This window comes from Saccopteryx leptura, chromosome 1 (assembly GCF_036850995.1).
Source record: "Saccopteryx leptura isolate mSacLep1 chromosome 1, mSacLep1_pri_phased_curated, whole genome shotgun sequence".
Taxonomy (NCBI): domain Eukaryota; kingdom Metazoa; phylum Chordata; class Mammalia; order Chiroptera; family Emballonuridae; genus Saccopteryx; species Saccopteryx leptura.
The window spans coordinates 255,276,813-255,290,723 of NC_089503.1; the positions used below are offsets into that span (position 1 = coordinate 255,276,813).

Consider the following 13,911-nt stretch of genomic DNA (forward strand, 5'->3'; position numbering starts at 1 on the left):
AATGAATGGCGGTAACTGTTTGAGGGGCATGGGGTTTTATTTTAGGGGTGATGAAAGTTTTTTGGAACTATATGGAAGTTGTGGTTGCACAACACTGAACATACTGAATGCTACTGAACTGTACACTATAAAATGGTGAATTTTATATTATTTGGATTTTACCTCAATGGGAAAAAGAAGGTCTCAGGAAGACCATGAGCTAGAGGTCTGTGTAAAGACCCAGAAGAGAGAATAAACTTGGTGCATCCCAGAGAGAGGTGTGGCGGGAGCAGAGTCAATGGGAGGAGTTGAAGGGGCAAGATTGGGAAGATGGGAGCAGAAGAAAAGTGCCAGACCCCGAATGCCATGCCAGCAATTTAGATTTCACTCGAATTTCAATGGGAAGGCAATGGAGTGTTTCCATCATGGATGCTACATATTTATGTCATTAGAAGATCCCTCTGGCTCTCAGGTCAAGAAGGAACAGTGGTCAAGGGGGACTCACAGAGAGATGATGGTGGCAGTGGAGTGCGGGTGGCAGCAGTAGAGGTGGTAAGAGAGGATCAGACTGGACACACATCCAGGGTTAGAGAACTTATTGATGGCATAGGCTGGGTGACAACATACAGGAAGTCCCGCATTCTTCTCTCCTCAGGGATGGAGGTGGTCTCCCCAGAACACTTGGTTGAAAGTTTTGACCTTTCTTATTATACCAGGCAGTGGAGAAACTAAAATAGGTTTAAAAATATAAAATAATTCTTTCATTCATTGTTACATTTATTAAATTCATCTATGAGTTGGGCATAGCCTTAGTTTATTCATTTTCATTAATGTGTAATTGCCCCTTGCATGACTATACTACAATTTACTTATCCATTCTACAGTTAATGAGTATCTAAGTTGTTTCCCATCAGAAGCTAGTAAAAGCAATGCTACCTTCCTGGGATGAAGCATAGACAATTCCATGTGGGATATGCCAGGGTGATAAGGAAGCAACAAACTCCAGATGGTGCAGCTACAAGATGATGGAGCCTCTGTTATTATGAGTTTCTGTGACTTTGTAGAGCAAAGTGTTGTTCCATCCATATAAAGTTATAAAACAGACACGACCAAATTATATTCTCAGGGGTTGAATGCATAGGTGGTAAAACATCATAAAAGAAATGGCAGCCCTGGCCAGTTGGCTCAGTGGTAGAGCATTGAGAGCATTGGCCCAGCATGTGGCTGTCCCGGGTTTGATTCCAGGTCAGGGCACACAAGAAAAGCACCCATCTGCTTCTCCACCCCTCCCCCTCTTTCTTCTCTCTCTCTCTCTCTCTCTCTCTCTGTCTTTCTCTTTCTCTCTTCCCCTCCTACAGCCATGGTTCAGTTGCAGCGAATTGACCCCAGGGCACTGAGGATGGCTCTATTGCCTCCACCTCAGGTGCTAAGAAGAGCTTGGTTGCTGAGCAACAGAGCAATGCCAATGCCCCGGATGGGCAGAGCATTGCCCCCTAGTGGGCTTGCTGGGTGGATCCCTGTTAGGACGTATGCAGGACTCTGTCTCTCTGCCCTTCCCCAATAAAAAGAAAAAAAGAAATGGCTACCTCTGAGGAAGAAGGTGGTTTGCGATTAGGAAGAACTTCTGGGATAATGAACTAGTCCATAAGCTAGTTCATGATCAGTTTTCATTTATCATCATTAATCATATGATATATTGACTTTTATGCTCTTTCTGTACATGTGTTATATTTCACAACTTTAAGGTTTAAAAAACAAAGGATTAAAAATTTCTATAAAGTGACACAAAAAAGTGAAAATCTCCACATAATTATAGTGGATGGTGAGTATCATTTCTCCTTAGTGAGTCTGGCTAAGTCAAATCCCTGGTCCCTATCTTTAATGAGATGAGCCCCCAAGAGAAGAATTAGATAAGGTATCTTAGTTTAAGGCCTCCCACCAGAAGATCTTAAGACTGGAATTTGCGGGCAAGTAGTTCCTCTGGGAGGTGAGCCCAGAAAACCTCAGTAGGACAGCAGGAAAGAGAGACAGAGAAGAGAAGGCAGCCAAGAAAAGGTGCATCAGAGAGAAGTTACCTGCATAGACATCTGGGACTCAATCCCATTGGGTACTTCTGGGAAATAGCATAGGACATGCAGCTTCCCACAAGAAGTGGAACAAGCTGGGGTATTTATCTACCAATTTCCAACTGTCATTATTTGAGGGCAACTTTCAGGATCATTAACACCCTGCACTTGTGACTTGCTCTGGCATGTCTGAGCATGCTCTCATGGCAGGGGAAACACCATCAGGCAGAGTCATTGGGGTTCATAGAACTCAGCCAGAGGGCAGGCACAGGTGAGTATGAAGAGGTTGATAGCCTCCACTACACAGGACTTCCTGTGTCAATTTGAGGCTAAGACTGAGTCTGATATACCCATTCGTTTCAACTTGAATTCTACTATACAACATAGAGCCTATAGTTGCCAACAGGGGGTTGCTCACTTACTAACTTGCTAAAAGGGTAGATCTAATGTTGGGTTCTTACCGCAGATTTAAAAAGCAAGAGGACACAAGAAATTTCTTAGAACTGTTGGATATGTTTATTACCTTGATTGTGGGGATGATAGCTTACATTCAAACTCATCAAAATGCATGCACTCAATATGTGCAATATTTTGTATATTAGGTATACCTCAATAAAGCTGAATAAAAAGACTTAGTTGCCTGACCAGGTAGTGGTGCAGTGGATGGAGCATCAGCCTGGGATGCTGAGGACCCAGGTCTGAAACCCAGAGGTCACCAGCTTGAGCATGAGATCATAGACATGACTCCCATGGTCACTCGCTTGAGACCAAAGGTCGCTGGCTTGCGCAAAGGGTCACTCACTCTGCTGGAGCCACCAGGTCAAGGCACATATGAGAAAGCAATCAATGAACAACTAATGTGCCGCAATGAAGAACTGATGCTTCTCATCTCTCTCCCTTCCTGTCTGTCTCCCTCTATCTCTCTTTCTCATTCTCTTACTAAAAAAAAATTAAAATTAAAAATTAAAAAAAAAGACATAGTTTTATAGACCTCTCATACTTTCTATTGTCTGGCTATGTGCCTGTATTTAGGATGCCTTGTTCCGAGGGTTAGGAGGGACCATAATTCCATCCCAGGAAAGTGTGACTGATATCTCCTCTTTGCCGGGTCCCAGGAGGAGGATCCTGTACTGGCTGTGATCACCTACGTGGGGCTGAGCCTCTCCCTGCTGTGCCTCCTCCTGGCGGCCCTCACCTTCCTGCTGTGCAAAGCCATCCAGAACACCAGCACCTCCCTCCACCTGCACCTCTCAGTCTGCCTCTTCCTGGCCCACCTGCTCTTCCTCACAGCCATCGACAGAACTGAGCACAAGGTACTGACACTGTCCCAAAGGACCCGTGTCCTACCCAAGGGTGTGTAGAGTCCATGGGGCCATGCTGTACTGGACACACTAATAAAATAACTTTGGCCTCTGGGAGAGGCTGGAGGGGTGGTGCCAAGGTTGGTAGTGCTGACATTGATTACCAAGCACCCTTACTTTTGATGACCTTGTGCTAATGTCACGTGCTCTGAACTCAATGGCAGTATAAAGGAGAGGTCCTCAGGTCACACTCCACCCTAAGTATCCTACCCGGTGACTCTTGCTTCTCCCCAGGTGCTGTGCGCCATCATCGCGGGTGCCTTACACTATCTCTACCTGGCCTCCTTCACCTGGATGCTCCTGGAGGGCCTGAACCTCTTCTTCACTGCACGCAACCTGACTATGGTCAACTACTCCAGTGTGAGCAAGCTCATGAAGAAGTTCATGCTCCCTGTGGGCTACGGAGTCCCAGCTGTGATTGTGGCCATTTCTGCAGCGTCTAGGCCTCACCTTTATGGAACACCTGATCGGTGAGCTTGACTCTCACACTGTGCCATGGACAGTTTGGGGTCAGCATTAATGATGGTGATTGAGATATCCACAGCAAATGCACTCTACTTTTTCCTTGACTGTAAGAGCTCTCACCTTTCCCCAGTGAGGCAGCGAAAGATGGTGAGAGGAGCTTAGAAGGCTCCTAAAGGAGGGAGTTTTATGGTTAGGTACCTGCTTTATCCCTCCCACCATTTGAAGTTTGTAAGTCTCAGATTTCTATTTAACAAAATGGGGGTATCACTTATCCCCATTGTCCCACCCTCATGATGCTGGTATGAAAATTCAACAGGACTGTGTTTGTGAAATGCTTAATGTGTCATTCACGCATGGCAGGGAACAATCAAAACCTTCGTTGCCATCAGCTGGCATTCTCAGAAGGCCTAGGAAAAGTTCTCTATTAAGAAAAGGTGTCACTCCACGTGCTTTATCTGATATCTTTTTGTGTTCCTTTTCCCATTGTTCCCAGCTGCTGGCTCGAACTGAAACAAAACTTCATCTGGGGTTTCCTGGGCCCTGTCTGTGCCATTGTCTGTGTGAGTATGTGGCTCCGCTGCTCCTGACCGAAGAAGCACCAGAAGTGCTAGCTGCAGGACAGTACAAGGGTCACATATGTTCTCCATTGTGTGGTTTGATTTTTCCACCTGCTGCCAGTTCAGTCTCATAGGCAGGAAGTTAAGGGTTGTGTGCAATTTATGATGGACACAGTACATAATTTTAACATTCTTCCTTGTCTGCATCATTCCTGCAGGTGAATTTAGTACTTTTCATCTTGGTCCTTTGGATGTTGAGAAGGAAACTCTCCTCCCTCAATAGTGAAGTGTCATCCATCCAGAATACAAGGTAAAATCGAGCAAATGGTTCTCTGACCCCGCCTTCTTCTACCCACACCCTCCTTGTCCTTCCTACATATCTATACAGACATACACCCCACAACCAGGCTCCAGGGACTAGTAAGGCCACTATCATCTCCTGATGTCTGTATTAACTAGAGTACAAGTTGAGCTGCTGAGACAAAAAGACTCCAAAACAAGAGTGAAATAGAAATTTATGTTACTCTCATGTCACAGTCCACAGGTGAGCAGTGCAAGGCTAGTGGGGAAGCTCTGCTCTACAGAGTGATCCCGAAACTCGGGTTCTTTCTAGTTTGTTTCTCCACCATTCCCTAGGATGTTGTCCTTCTCAGTTTCCCATCCATGGGAAAGAGATGACATGGAAGTTGCTTGGACCACATTTGCTCATATCTTATTGGCTAGACCTTAGTCATATGGTGACACTTAGCATCAAGGGGGGCAGGGAAATGTAGTCTCTAACCAGGTAGCCATGTGTCCTTGAAAAGACTCCGAGGGAAGGGATCTAACCCTAAAAGGAAGAGGAGAAGAATCGAACAGAACAGCAGGTTCTGCCACACAACACGAGATGCACACAGGAGTACTCTTTTTCTCAAAAACAACCAACTTAAATTTGTTAATCCATCAGTCACTGAAAGCTTAACTTCTATAGAAATTCTGAAAGTTGCATTTCTGAAGGATGCCCCAACACAACTGGATTCACTCGCCGGTAGAGACCAGGTTGGCTAGTTATAACAAATTTAAATGTATATCTAAGAGTTTTGTGTAATAGGTTTGGAAAGGATTTAGATTAAAATATATTTTGTATAATACTATTTCAAAATATTGGGGCAATGAGAATGCCCATAATTTTGCAGCACCCATTTTCATTAGAACACAATTTGTTGTTTTCGTTTTAATCACAAAAATAGCATGTTAAATATTTTCAAATTTTTTAACTATATAAAGTGAAAACAGATAACTCCCCCTTTTCCTGCTACTTCCATTTCCCAAGAAAGCTGGAGTTAACAAAGATTATGATAAGTAGGATGTAGTATGTGTGATATTTTCCCAAGCCTTTCTTCTGTACGTTTCTAGAGAACACACAGGGACACATACAATAGGCAACACACTCTACAAAGTGTTCATCAACCAGCTTCTCTCACATAAAACATTATGGTTTAAAATTAGGGATGAATATGTATATATGCAGATATAGAGTGACCTTACATGTCAATTTGCCTGGGACAGTCCCAGTTTATGCCTGTCGACCCACAGTAATTATTAATAGCATACGTTTTTATCTCAAAAGCCTCCCTGTTTGAATAACAAATTATATTCCTGCCACCTATGGGAGAGAAAGAGATAAAGAGCCTCTAGTTTTAGAATGCTTTATGTATGTATATATGGTACTGATTTTGTTCCATATACTGTCCTCAATACATATGCTAAACTCTCATTTAATCTTTGCAGCAGCGAAGATTATATATGATCTTTATATATAAGTATATAATCCTATATAATAGGACTATTATAAAAATGAGGGACCCAAGTTATGAAAAGGCGAAGTAACTTGTCCAATGTCACACATTTGCTTTGTGCTGCTTTGGATTTAAACCAAGGCAGTATAGCTCCAGAATCTCCACTATTAACGAGTATACTATAGGGGTGTCCACATTTATTATTAGCTTTAATATATTTTCATTTTCCACTTCCCTCAGAATGCTGACACTGAAAGCGACAGCTCAGGTCGTCATCCTGGGCTGCACGTGGTGTCTGGGCATCTTGCAGGTGGGCCCAGCTGGCCGGGTCATGGCTTACCTCTTCACTATCATAAATAGCCTTCAGGGTATCTTCATTTTCCTGGTCTACTGCCTCCTCAGCCAGCAGGTAAACATTTACCCTTTCTTTATTGTTTTAAAGTTAAGAAAAAATTTCAAGTATATAGTTTAAGAAACATTTAGATCCATGTTTTCTAAATTCTCATATGAACTTGTGAGCAGTATGTAAATACTACCTATATTTTCTCTATTTTGAGATGGTATTGATTGTGAGATATGTCAGTTTATTAAAGGTTTTCACAAAGCAAATAATGATATGTTTAACTCTCACAAAGTAATGCTATATCAAGGAAATATGTTTTTCTTCAGCTTACCCATTTGTAATAGTCAGCTATTTCTGTGTAACAAACAACCTCAAAAAATCTCAGTGGCCTACACACGAATATTTACTTTTCTCATTCTCAAGTCTGCAGGTTGGTTGGAGTTTAGCTGATCTTGGCTGGGCTCAGCTTGGCTTGGCTATACAATGCAGGTATATTCAGGTCTGCTCTTTCTGACTCATCCTGAGGCTTGGTAGAAAAGGGAGCATTTCCCAACATAAGTTCTTGTTCTAACAATGGCAAAATCACAAAAAGGCAAGCCATACTGGGCAAGGCCATTTCAAGCTTTGTGATTCTGCTTGCATCACCTCCACTGATATCTCATTGGCTAGTAGTCATAATGAATATAAAATTTGTATCTTAAAAACTGGAAGCTTGCACTGAGACTTGCATGTGAGAAAGTCACATGTCCAAGAAGGCTAAGACAGGGTATAATACTATTTCAAGGGAATGAATAATTAAGATAAAAATACAATCTACCATACTACTTAACACAGAAATTATTAAACACATTTCCATGTAGTAGTATAGTCTCCATACTAACATGTAACAATGACATTACATAGCTGACTTTTCAACATTTTATTATGGATATTTTCAGACATGCAAAAGGTTTAAAGAATTATGCAGCAAACACATATACAGTAAGTCCTCATTTAACATTGCCAATAACTTCTGCAACTTTAAGCAAACTGACGATGAAATGAAACCAGTTTTACCATGAGCTAATTGATATAAACAAGAATTAAGTTTCTACAGCATCTCATCAATATTATAACAAAACGACATTAAATGAAATAATACTCTTCAAGGACCTGCTGTGTACCAATCACCTAGATTAACATTGTGCTATACTTTATAACATCATCTATTCACATACCCATCCTTCTATCTGTCCATTTACCCGTCTCTATATAAGCCACTGTAGCTTACATGAGCTTACATGTATAGCCAAAGAGAAGTGTAGGCAAGTCTTCTCAGTGAGTGTATGCTCCTGAGTGAGCACAATGCAAAAAACTTACATATGCTCTTCCCTCAGTTCATCTCAGTTCCTAAGGCATCTCACAGTGCAAGCTTCCAGTTTTTAAGATACAAATTTTATATTCATTATGACTACTAAATACAAGCCAACTTATGTGTCTTCAGCTGAGCAAAATAACAGTGATGTGTGTCTAACATTTGGGAAGCACCGGCTGCTTTGGGCTTATTGACATAAACCTCTAGTCTACGGCCATACCACCCTGAACGCGCCCGATCTCATCTGATCTTGGAAGCTAAGCAGGGTTGGGCCTGGTTAGTACTTGGATGGGAGACATAAACCTCTAAATGTGACCTTACTAAGGGGCACTCAAGGATAATTTGGACTGCATGGTGGCTCTAGAATTAAACCCCAGATACAATAAAACCCTACTGTATACTGTCAAAGTATGTTGACATACTTCTATGTAGTTAGTTAAATTATACTATATCTATAGAACATGGTACTATGCAACCATGAAATATAATGCTGTAAAAGACTGAAACCCCAGTGAAGCTGGGATTCACATAGTCCAGATCAGGAGGTACGATGGCCAAATATAGTCCAACAACTGAAAGAAATACAAAATTACTCAAGGTCTTTATTTGTACTTCTCAAATACCATGAAAAAGACACACAGGTATCCCTTTGTTGAGTTCAACCACTAAGATTTTGAAATTGTTTGTTACTAAAGCAAAACGTGTCCTTTTTCCTGTTACTAGTACTATTCTCCTCCTCCTCTTCCTCCTTCTCCTCCTCCTCTTCCTCCTTCTCCTCCTCCTCCTCCTTCTGTTCCTTCTCCTCTCTCTCTCTCTCTCTCTCTCTCTCTCTCTCCCCCCTCTCTCCCTCCAACTTCCTCTATCCCTTCTTTCCCCCCTCCCTCCCTCCATCCCTCTCTCCCTTCCTCCCTTCCTCCCTTTTCTCCTCACTCTGCATTCAAGTGCCCAAAGAACCAAACTAGAAAAAGAAGAATATCTTAGTGGATGAGGGAGAAGAAGAAACTGAGCTGACAGAGCCAACACTTCCTGGAGAACACAGGACAAGCATAAGCTTGAAACATTCAAATGTTAATTTTTGTTTAGGCACAAAAGTATTTTAGGACTGAAAAGATAATCAAAATATATTAGAAAAAAAATTTTTAAAACATTGCTCTAGAAGGGTTGCATTTTGTTTATATGATATATATAAACATTTATTGTTTGTGTTGTTATTATGTATTTGTTTATGTGTGGGTATAGGTGTACATGGCAAAGCACAATGGTCCTCTTTTTTTTTTATTTAGAAAATTAAATTTAACAAGGTGACATTGACCAATAAGAGTACATATGTTTCAGGTAAACAGTCCCCCAGGAGACATATTGAGCAATGTGTAGGGATATTTTTGATTGTCACAACTGGGGGAGGGGTGCTATTGGCATCTAATGAGTAGAGGCCAAGGATGGTGTTAAACATCCTACAATACACAAGATGGCCCCCATCACAAAGGATGACACAACCCAAGATGTTAATAATGCCAAGGCTGAAAACTTGGGTGTAACAGATACTGTTCATGGCCCCCTCATATGCCTTTGGCATTCATCTCTACATGCCCAGGGTTGCTTATTGCAAACATCTGTGATTCTATGCCTATGGGCTTCTTATTGCCCATAAGACATGCCTGGCCCATGCATGGGACCAGCTGGTTGTTCCAGACAATAATGGTGCTTGACAGCAGCCATCAAGTAATGATTGATGAGAGCTTGTGGATAAATGTCCCAGACCCCTTGTCCCTGTGTTGGGATGATGCTGTGCTCTTGCCCAGAGCTCCCCAGTGGGACTGAGCCCCAGTTGTCCACAGTGGAAACACAGTGGAAAGGCCTCGGTACTTTTTACTGGCTGTCTTCCCTTCCTTATTTCACTTCCCCACTGGTCTACTAGTGTTTCCTGAGATTGCCCTTTAAATGAACTCTTTACACATGAACCCCATCTTAGGGTCTGCTTCTTAGGAACCTCAAGCCAAGTCACATGGAAGGATACCACCAAAATATCAATTATCTTTCACTAGATTGAGAAGTTATCTGTAACTTCTATTTTCTTTCTCTGCATAAGTATATTTTAAGTTTCCTACAACAAAGGTTTATTCTATAATATAAAAAAATATTATTATGGTTAAATGGACAGAACATAAAATGTACCATTTTAACCATGCTTAAGTGTCCAGTTTGGTGGCATCAAGTATATTCAGTGTTGTGCAGCCGTCACCACCATCCACGGCCAGAACTTTCTCACCTTCTATTAAACAATGGAAACCCTGGACCCCTGCCAAGCCCCAGGAAACCACCATTTTACTTTCTTTCTTAGTTAATTTTACTATTTTAAGGATCTCATATATGTGAACTCATGCAGTATTTGTCCTTTTGTGACTGGCTTATTTTGCTCAGCATAAGGTCTTCAAGGTTCATCTGTGCTGTAGCATGTGTTAGAATGCCCCTTTTTAAGTCTTTGTAACATTTATCATGTGTATAAACCACATTTTGTGGGAAAAGTTCTTTTCATAATGTCACTTTCCTCTTCCCCACACTCCCTTTTCTCTTCTCCAATATTAACAAAACCATCCTGGGTTTTCCTTTAATATTCCAGGTTCGAAAATGGTTTAGAAATGTCATGAAACCTAAATCTGAGTCTGAGACTCATACGCTTTCCAGCAGGTTTGGCCCTAACTCAAAATCCAGTGAGGTAAGAGGGTTTGTGATTTACTCTGATGTTTCATCCCTTGACACCCTCAACTTCCTCTCCTTGTCTTAATACGAGTTCCCCTTCCTGGAAGGTATGGGGAAGAGGTTTTGTCCTGATGACCTGGGTCATATTCCCTAGTCTCACCATATGGTTCCTAGTGACCCTGCTAATTAACAGTGCTTAAGTTGGCTTTGGTATCTAATCTTCTCATTCAAAGAAGTATGGGTAAAACATAGCATCAGCACCACTACCATCTAAAGTTGACTTCTTTGTGAGGAGACTTACAATCTTAGACATAGAGTAGGCATCATCTGAAATCTCAATTTCCCATAGAGCAGTGGGCATGAGCCCAGTTGAGTTGTTGGATACCATGGAAAGGGCGCGAGGAGAGGGACTCCATCCCAGCTGTTAAACATAATTATAGCCTGACCAGGTGGTGGCGCAGTGGATAGAGCTTCGGACTGGGATGTGGAGGACCCAAGTTCAAAACCTCGAGGTCACCAGCTTGAGCCGGGCTCATCTGGTTTGAGCAAGGCTTACCAGCTTGAGCCCAAGGTCGCTGGCTTGAGCTAGGGGTCACTCGGTCTGCCGTAGCCCCCCAGTCAAGGCACATATGAGAAAGCAATCAATGAACAACTAAGGTGTTGCAATGAAGAATTGATGTTTCTCATCTCTCTCCCTTTCTGTCTGACTGTTTCTCTCTCTGTCTCTGTCACACACACACACACACACACACACACACACACACACACACAAAACCATCATAATTATAGGAGAGAAATGCATGGAATAATGGACAGAAATGGTCATTAGAAAGGGAACCTCTCTGAGACTTGGTTACTGGTATTTGTTCTTCTATTGAGCTAACTCAAGCTCAATACACCAAAGAATGAGCTTCTGGCACCACCTGAGACTCCTCTCCACAGCTGTCCCTTATTTACTCTTGTAGAGCAATGAGAGGACATACTTATAAGAAGCTACATCACTGGATGAGTAAAATGGGCTCAAAGTTCACAATCCATAAAAATTTTGTCTCATTTGGTTTTGTGCCTTCCATGTGCATAGCCACCCACATCTGCTAACCAAAGAACCTTCAAATATTGTAGTTTTGTGGGGGTTTGGGAGGGTTATATTTTTCCTGCAAGAGAAGTTGGGGGGAGCACAGACAGACAGACTCCCACTTGCACCCAACCAGGGATCCACCCAGCATGCCCACCAGGGGTTAATGCTTTGCTATAACCAGAGCCATTCTAGCACCTGAGGCAGAGGCCATAGAGCCATCCTCAGTGCCCAGGCCAACTTTGCTCCAATGGAGCCTTGGCTGCGGAAGGGAAAGAGAGAGACAGAGAGGAAGGAGAGGGAGAAGGGTGGAGAAGCAGTGGTCGCTTCTCCTGTCTGTCCTGGCCAAGAATGGAACCTGGGATTTCTACGTACCAGGCTGACACTGTACCGCTGAGCCAACCAGCCAGGGCCGGATATTGTAGTTTTAAGCTAAACAAAACTGAGAAATTTCTGATATCTCACCTTCTACATTTATTAAGGTAATAATATGTGATTTTCTCCAACAGTGGAAATATTGAGGTCACTGAAGAAACATCTGTCCCTTATCAGAGGCAGGAAAGGAAAATTCATTGAAAATTTTTTTTAAAAAAACTGAGAGGAAAACATGACCATGGAAAAAAAAGGCTTGGGCAAGTCAGGTGATCAGAAAAAAAAAGTATATGACTCTTAGGCTTAATCATTTTCAATAGGAGTAAAATTGGGGTAGGTGGTGTGATTTTTTTAAAGTTTTCCCAGATAATCCAAAATAATTCCTGAATCTGTTAGCACCCCAGCTATTAGTTTCCTACAATTAATAATGAAACATCACCATCATCATCATCATTATGTAACATCATGGGAATTGAATGAATGTATCTTTAAAAAGAGAATATATATTATAGGTATTTTTATAGAGTATATACTGCTCACAAAAATTAGGGGATATTCCAAAATGAATATGAAGCAATAAAAAGAAAGAAGTATTTGATTTTTTTTTCATTAAACAAGAACATCAGAAAAGCAAACGACAAGTCAAAGAAAGTTATTCAATTATGCGAATGAGATGCAAAACCAACTTTTATTTCATTGGTGAAAATGCACTATACAAAAGGCTGAAAGTACTGGAGTATCTGCACATTCCCTGATCCCCTAATTTTTGTGAGCAGTGTATTTATCTTTATACTTTTAATATATCTAAAACACTTTAACTCCCTTTAAGAAATACATTTGGGGCCCTGACTGGTTGGCTCAGTGGTAGAGCATCACCCAGGCATGTGGATGTCCTAGTTCAATTTCCAGTCAGGGCACACAGGAGCTGTGACCATCTGCTTTCCCTCCCTTCCCCCTTTTTCTTTTTCTCTCTCCCCCTCTCCTGCAGCCATAGCTTGATGCTCAAGTGAGTCGGCCCTGGTGTTGAGGATGGCTCCCTGGCCTCCAAGCCTCAGGTGCTAAAAATAGCTCAGTTACAAAGCAACAGAGCAATTCACCAGATGGGCAAAGCATTGCCCCATAGTGGGCTTGCAGTGTGGATCCCTGGTTGAAGAGCATATGGGAATCTGTCTGTCTGCCTCCCTTGCTCTCAATTTAAAAAAAGAAAGAAAGAGAGAGAGAGAGAGAGAGAAAGGAAGGAAGGAAGGAAGGAAGGAAGGAAGGAAGGAAGGAAGGAAGGAAGGAAGGGGAAGGGAAGGGAAGGAAAGGAAAGGAAAGGAAAGGAAAGGAAGGAAGGAAGGAAGGAAGGAAGGAAAGAAAGAAAGAAAGAAAGAAAGAAAGAAAGAAAGAAAGAAAGAAAGAAAGAAAGAAAGAAAGACATTTGCTTTAACAAGAAGAATCTCCGGAAGGAAGGAAGGAAGGAAGGAAGGAAGGAAGGAAGGAAGGAAGGAAGGAAGGAAGGGAGGGAGGGAGGGAGGGAGGGAGGGAGAGAGAGAGAGAGAGAGAGAGAAAGAAGAAGAAGAAGAAGGAGAAGGAGCCTGACCAGGTGGTGGCACAGTGGATAGGGCGTCGGACTGGGATGCGGAAGGACCCAGGTTCGAGACCCTGAGGTCGCCAGCTTGAGCGCGGGCTCATCTGGCTTGAGCAAAAAGCTCACCAGCTTGGACTCAAGGTTGCTGGCTCCAGCGAGGGGTTACTCAGTCTGCTGAAGGCCCGCAGTCAAGGCACATATGAGAAAGCAATCAATGAACAACTAAGAAGTCTCAACGCGCAACGAAAAACTAATGATTGATGCTTCTCATCTCTCTCCATTCCTGTCTGT

The 13,911-nt window shown here is 42.3% G+C and overlaps 1 protein-coding gene across 1 annotated transcript in view; it reads left to right on the plus strand.

Moving 5' to 3' along the window:
• The window catches only part of ADGRE3 (adhesion G protein-coupled receptor E3), a 66,688-nt gene that overhangs the window by 50,990 nt on the left and 1,787 nt on the right, over positions 1-13,911 (plus strand). The window contains exons 10-15 of the mRNA XM_066347043.1: positions 3,161-3,358; positions 3,641-3,876; positions 4,365-4,431; positions 4,647-4,738; positions 6,447-6,615; positions 10,524-10,619. Coding sequence (XP_066203140.1) covers positions 3,161-3,358; positions 3,641-3,876; positions 4,365-4,431; positions 4,647-4,738; positions 6,447-6,615; positions 10,524-10,619 — 858 coding nt within the window. The remainder of the gene's footprint in view (positions 1-3,160; positions 3,359-3,640; positions 3,877-4,364; positions 4,432-4,646; positions 4,739-6,446; positions 6,616-10,523; positions 10,620-13,911) is intronic.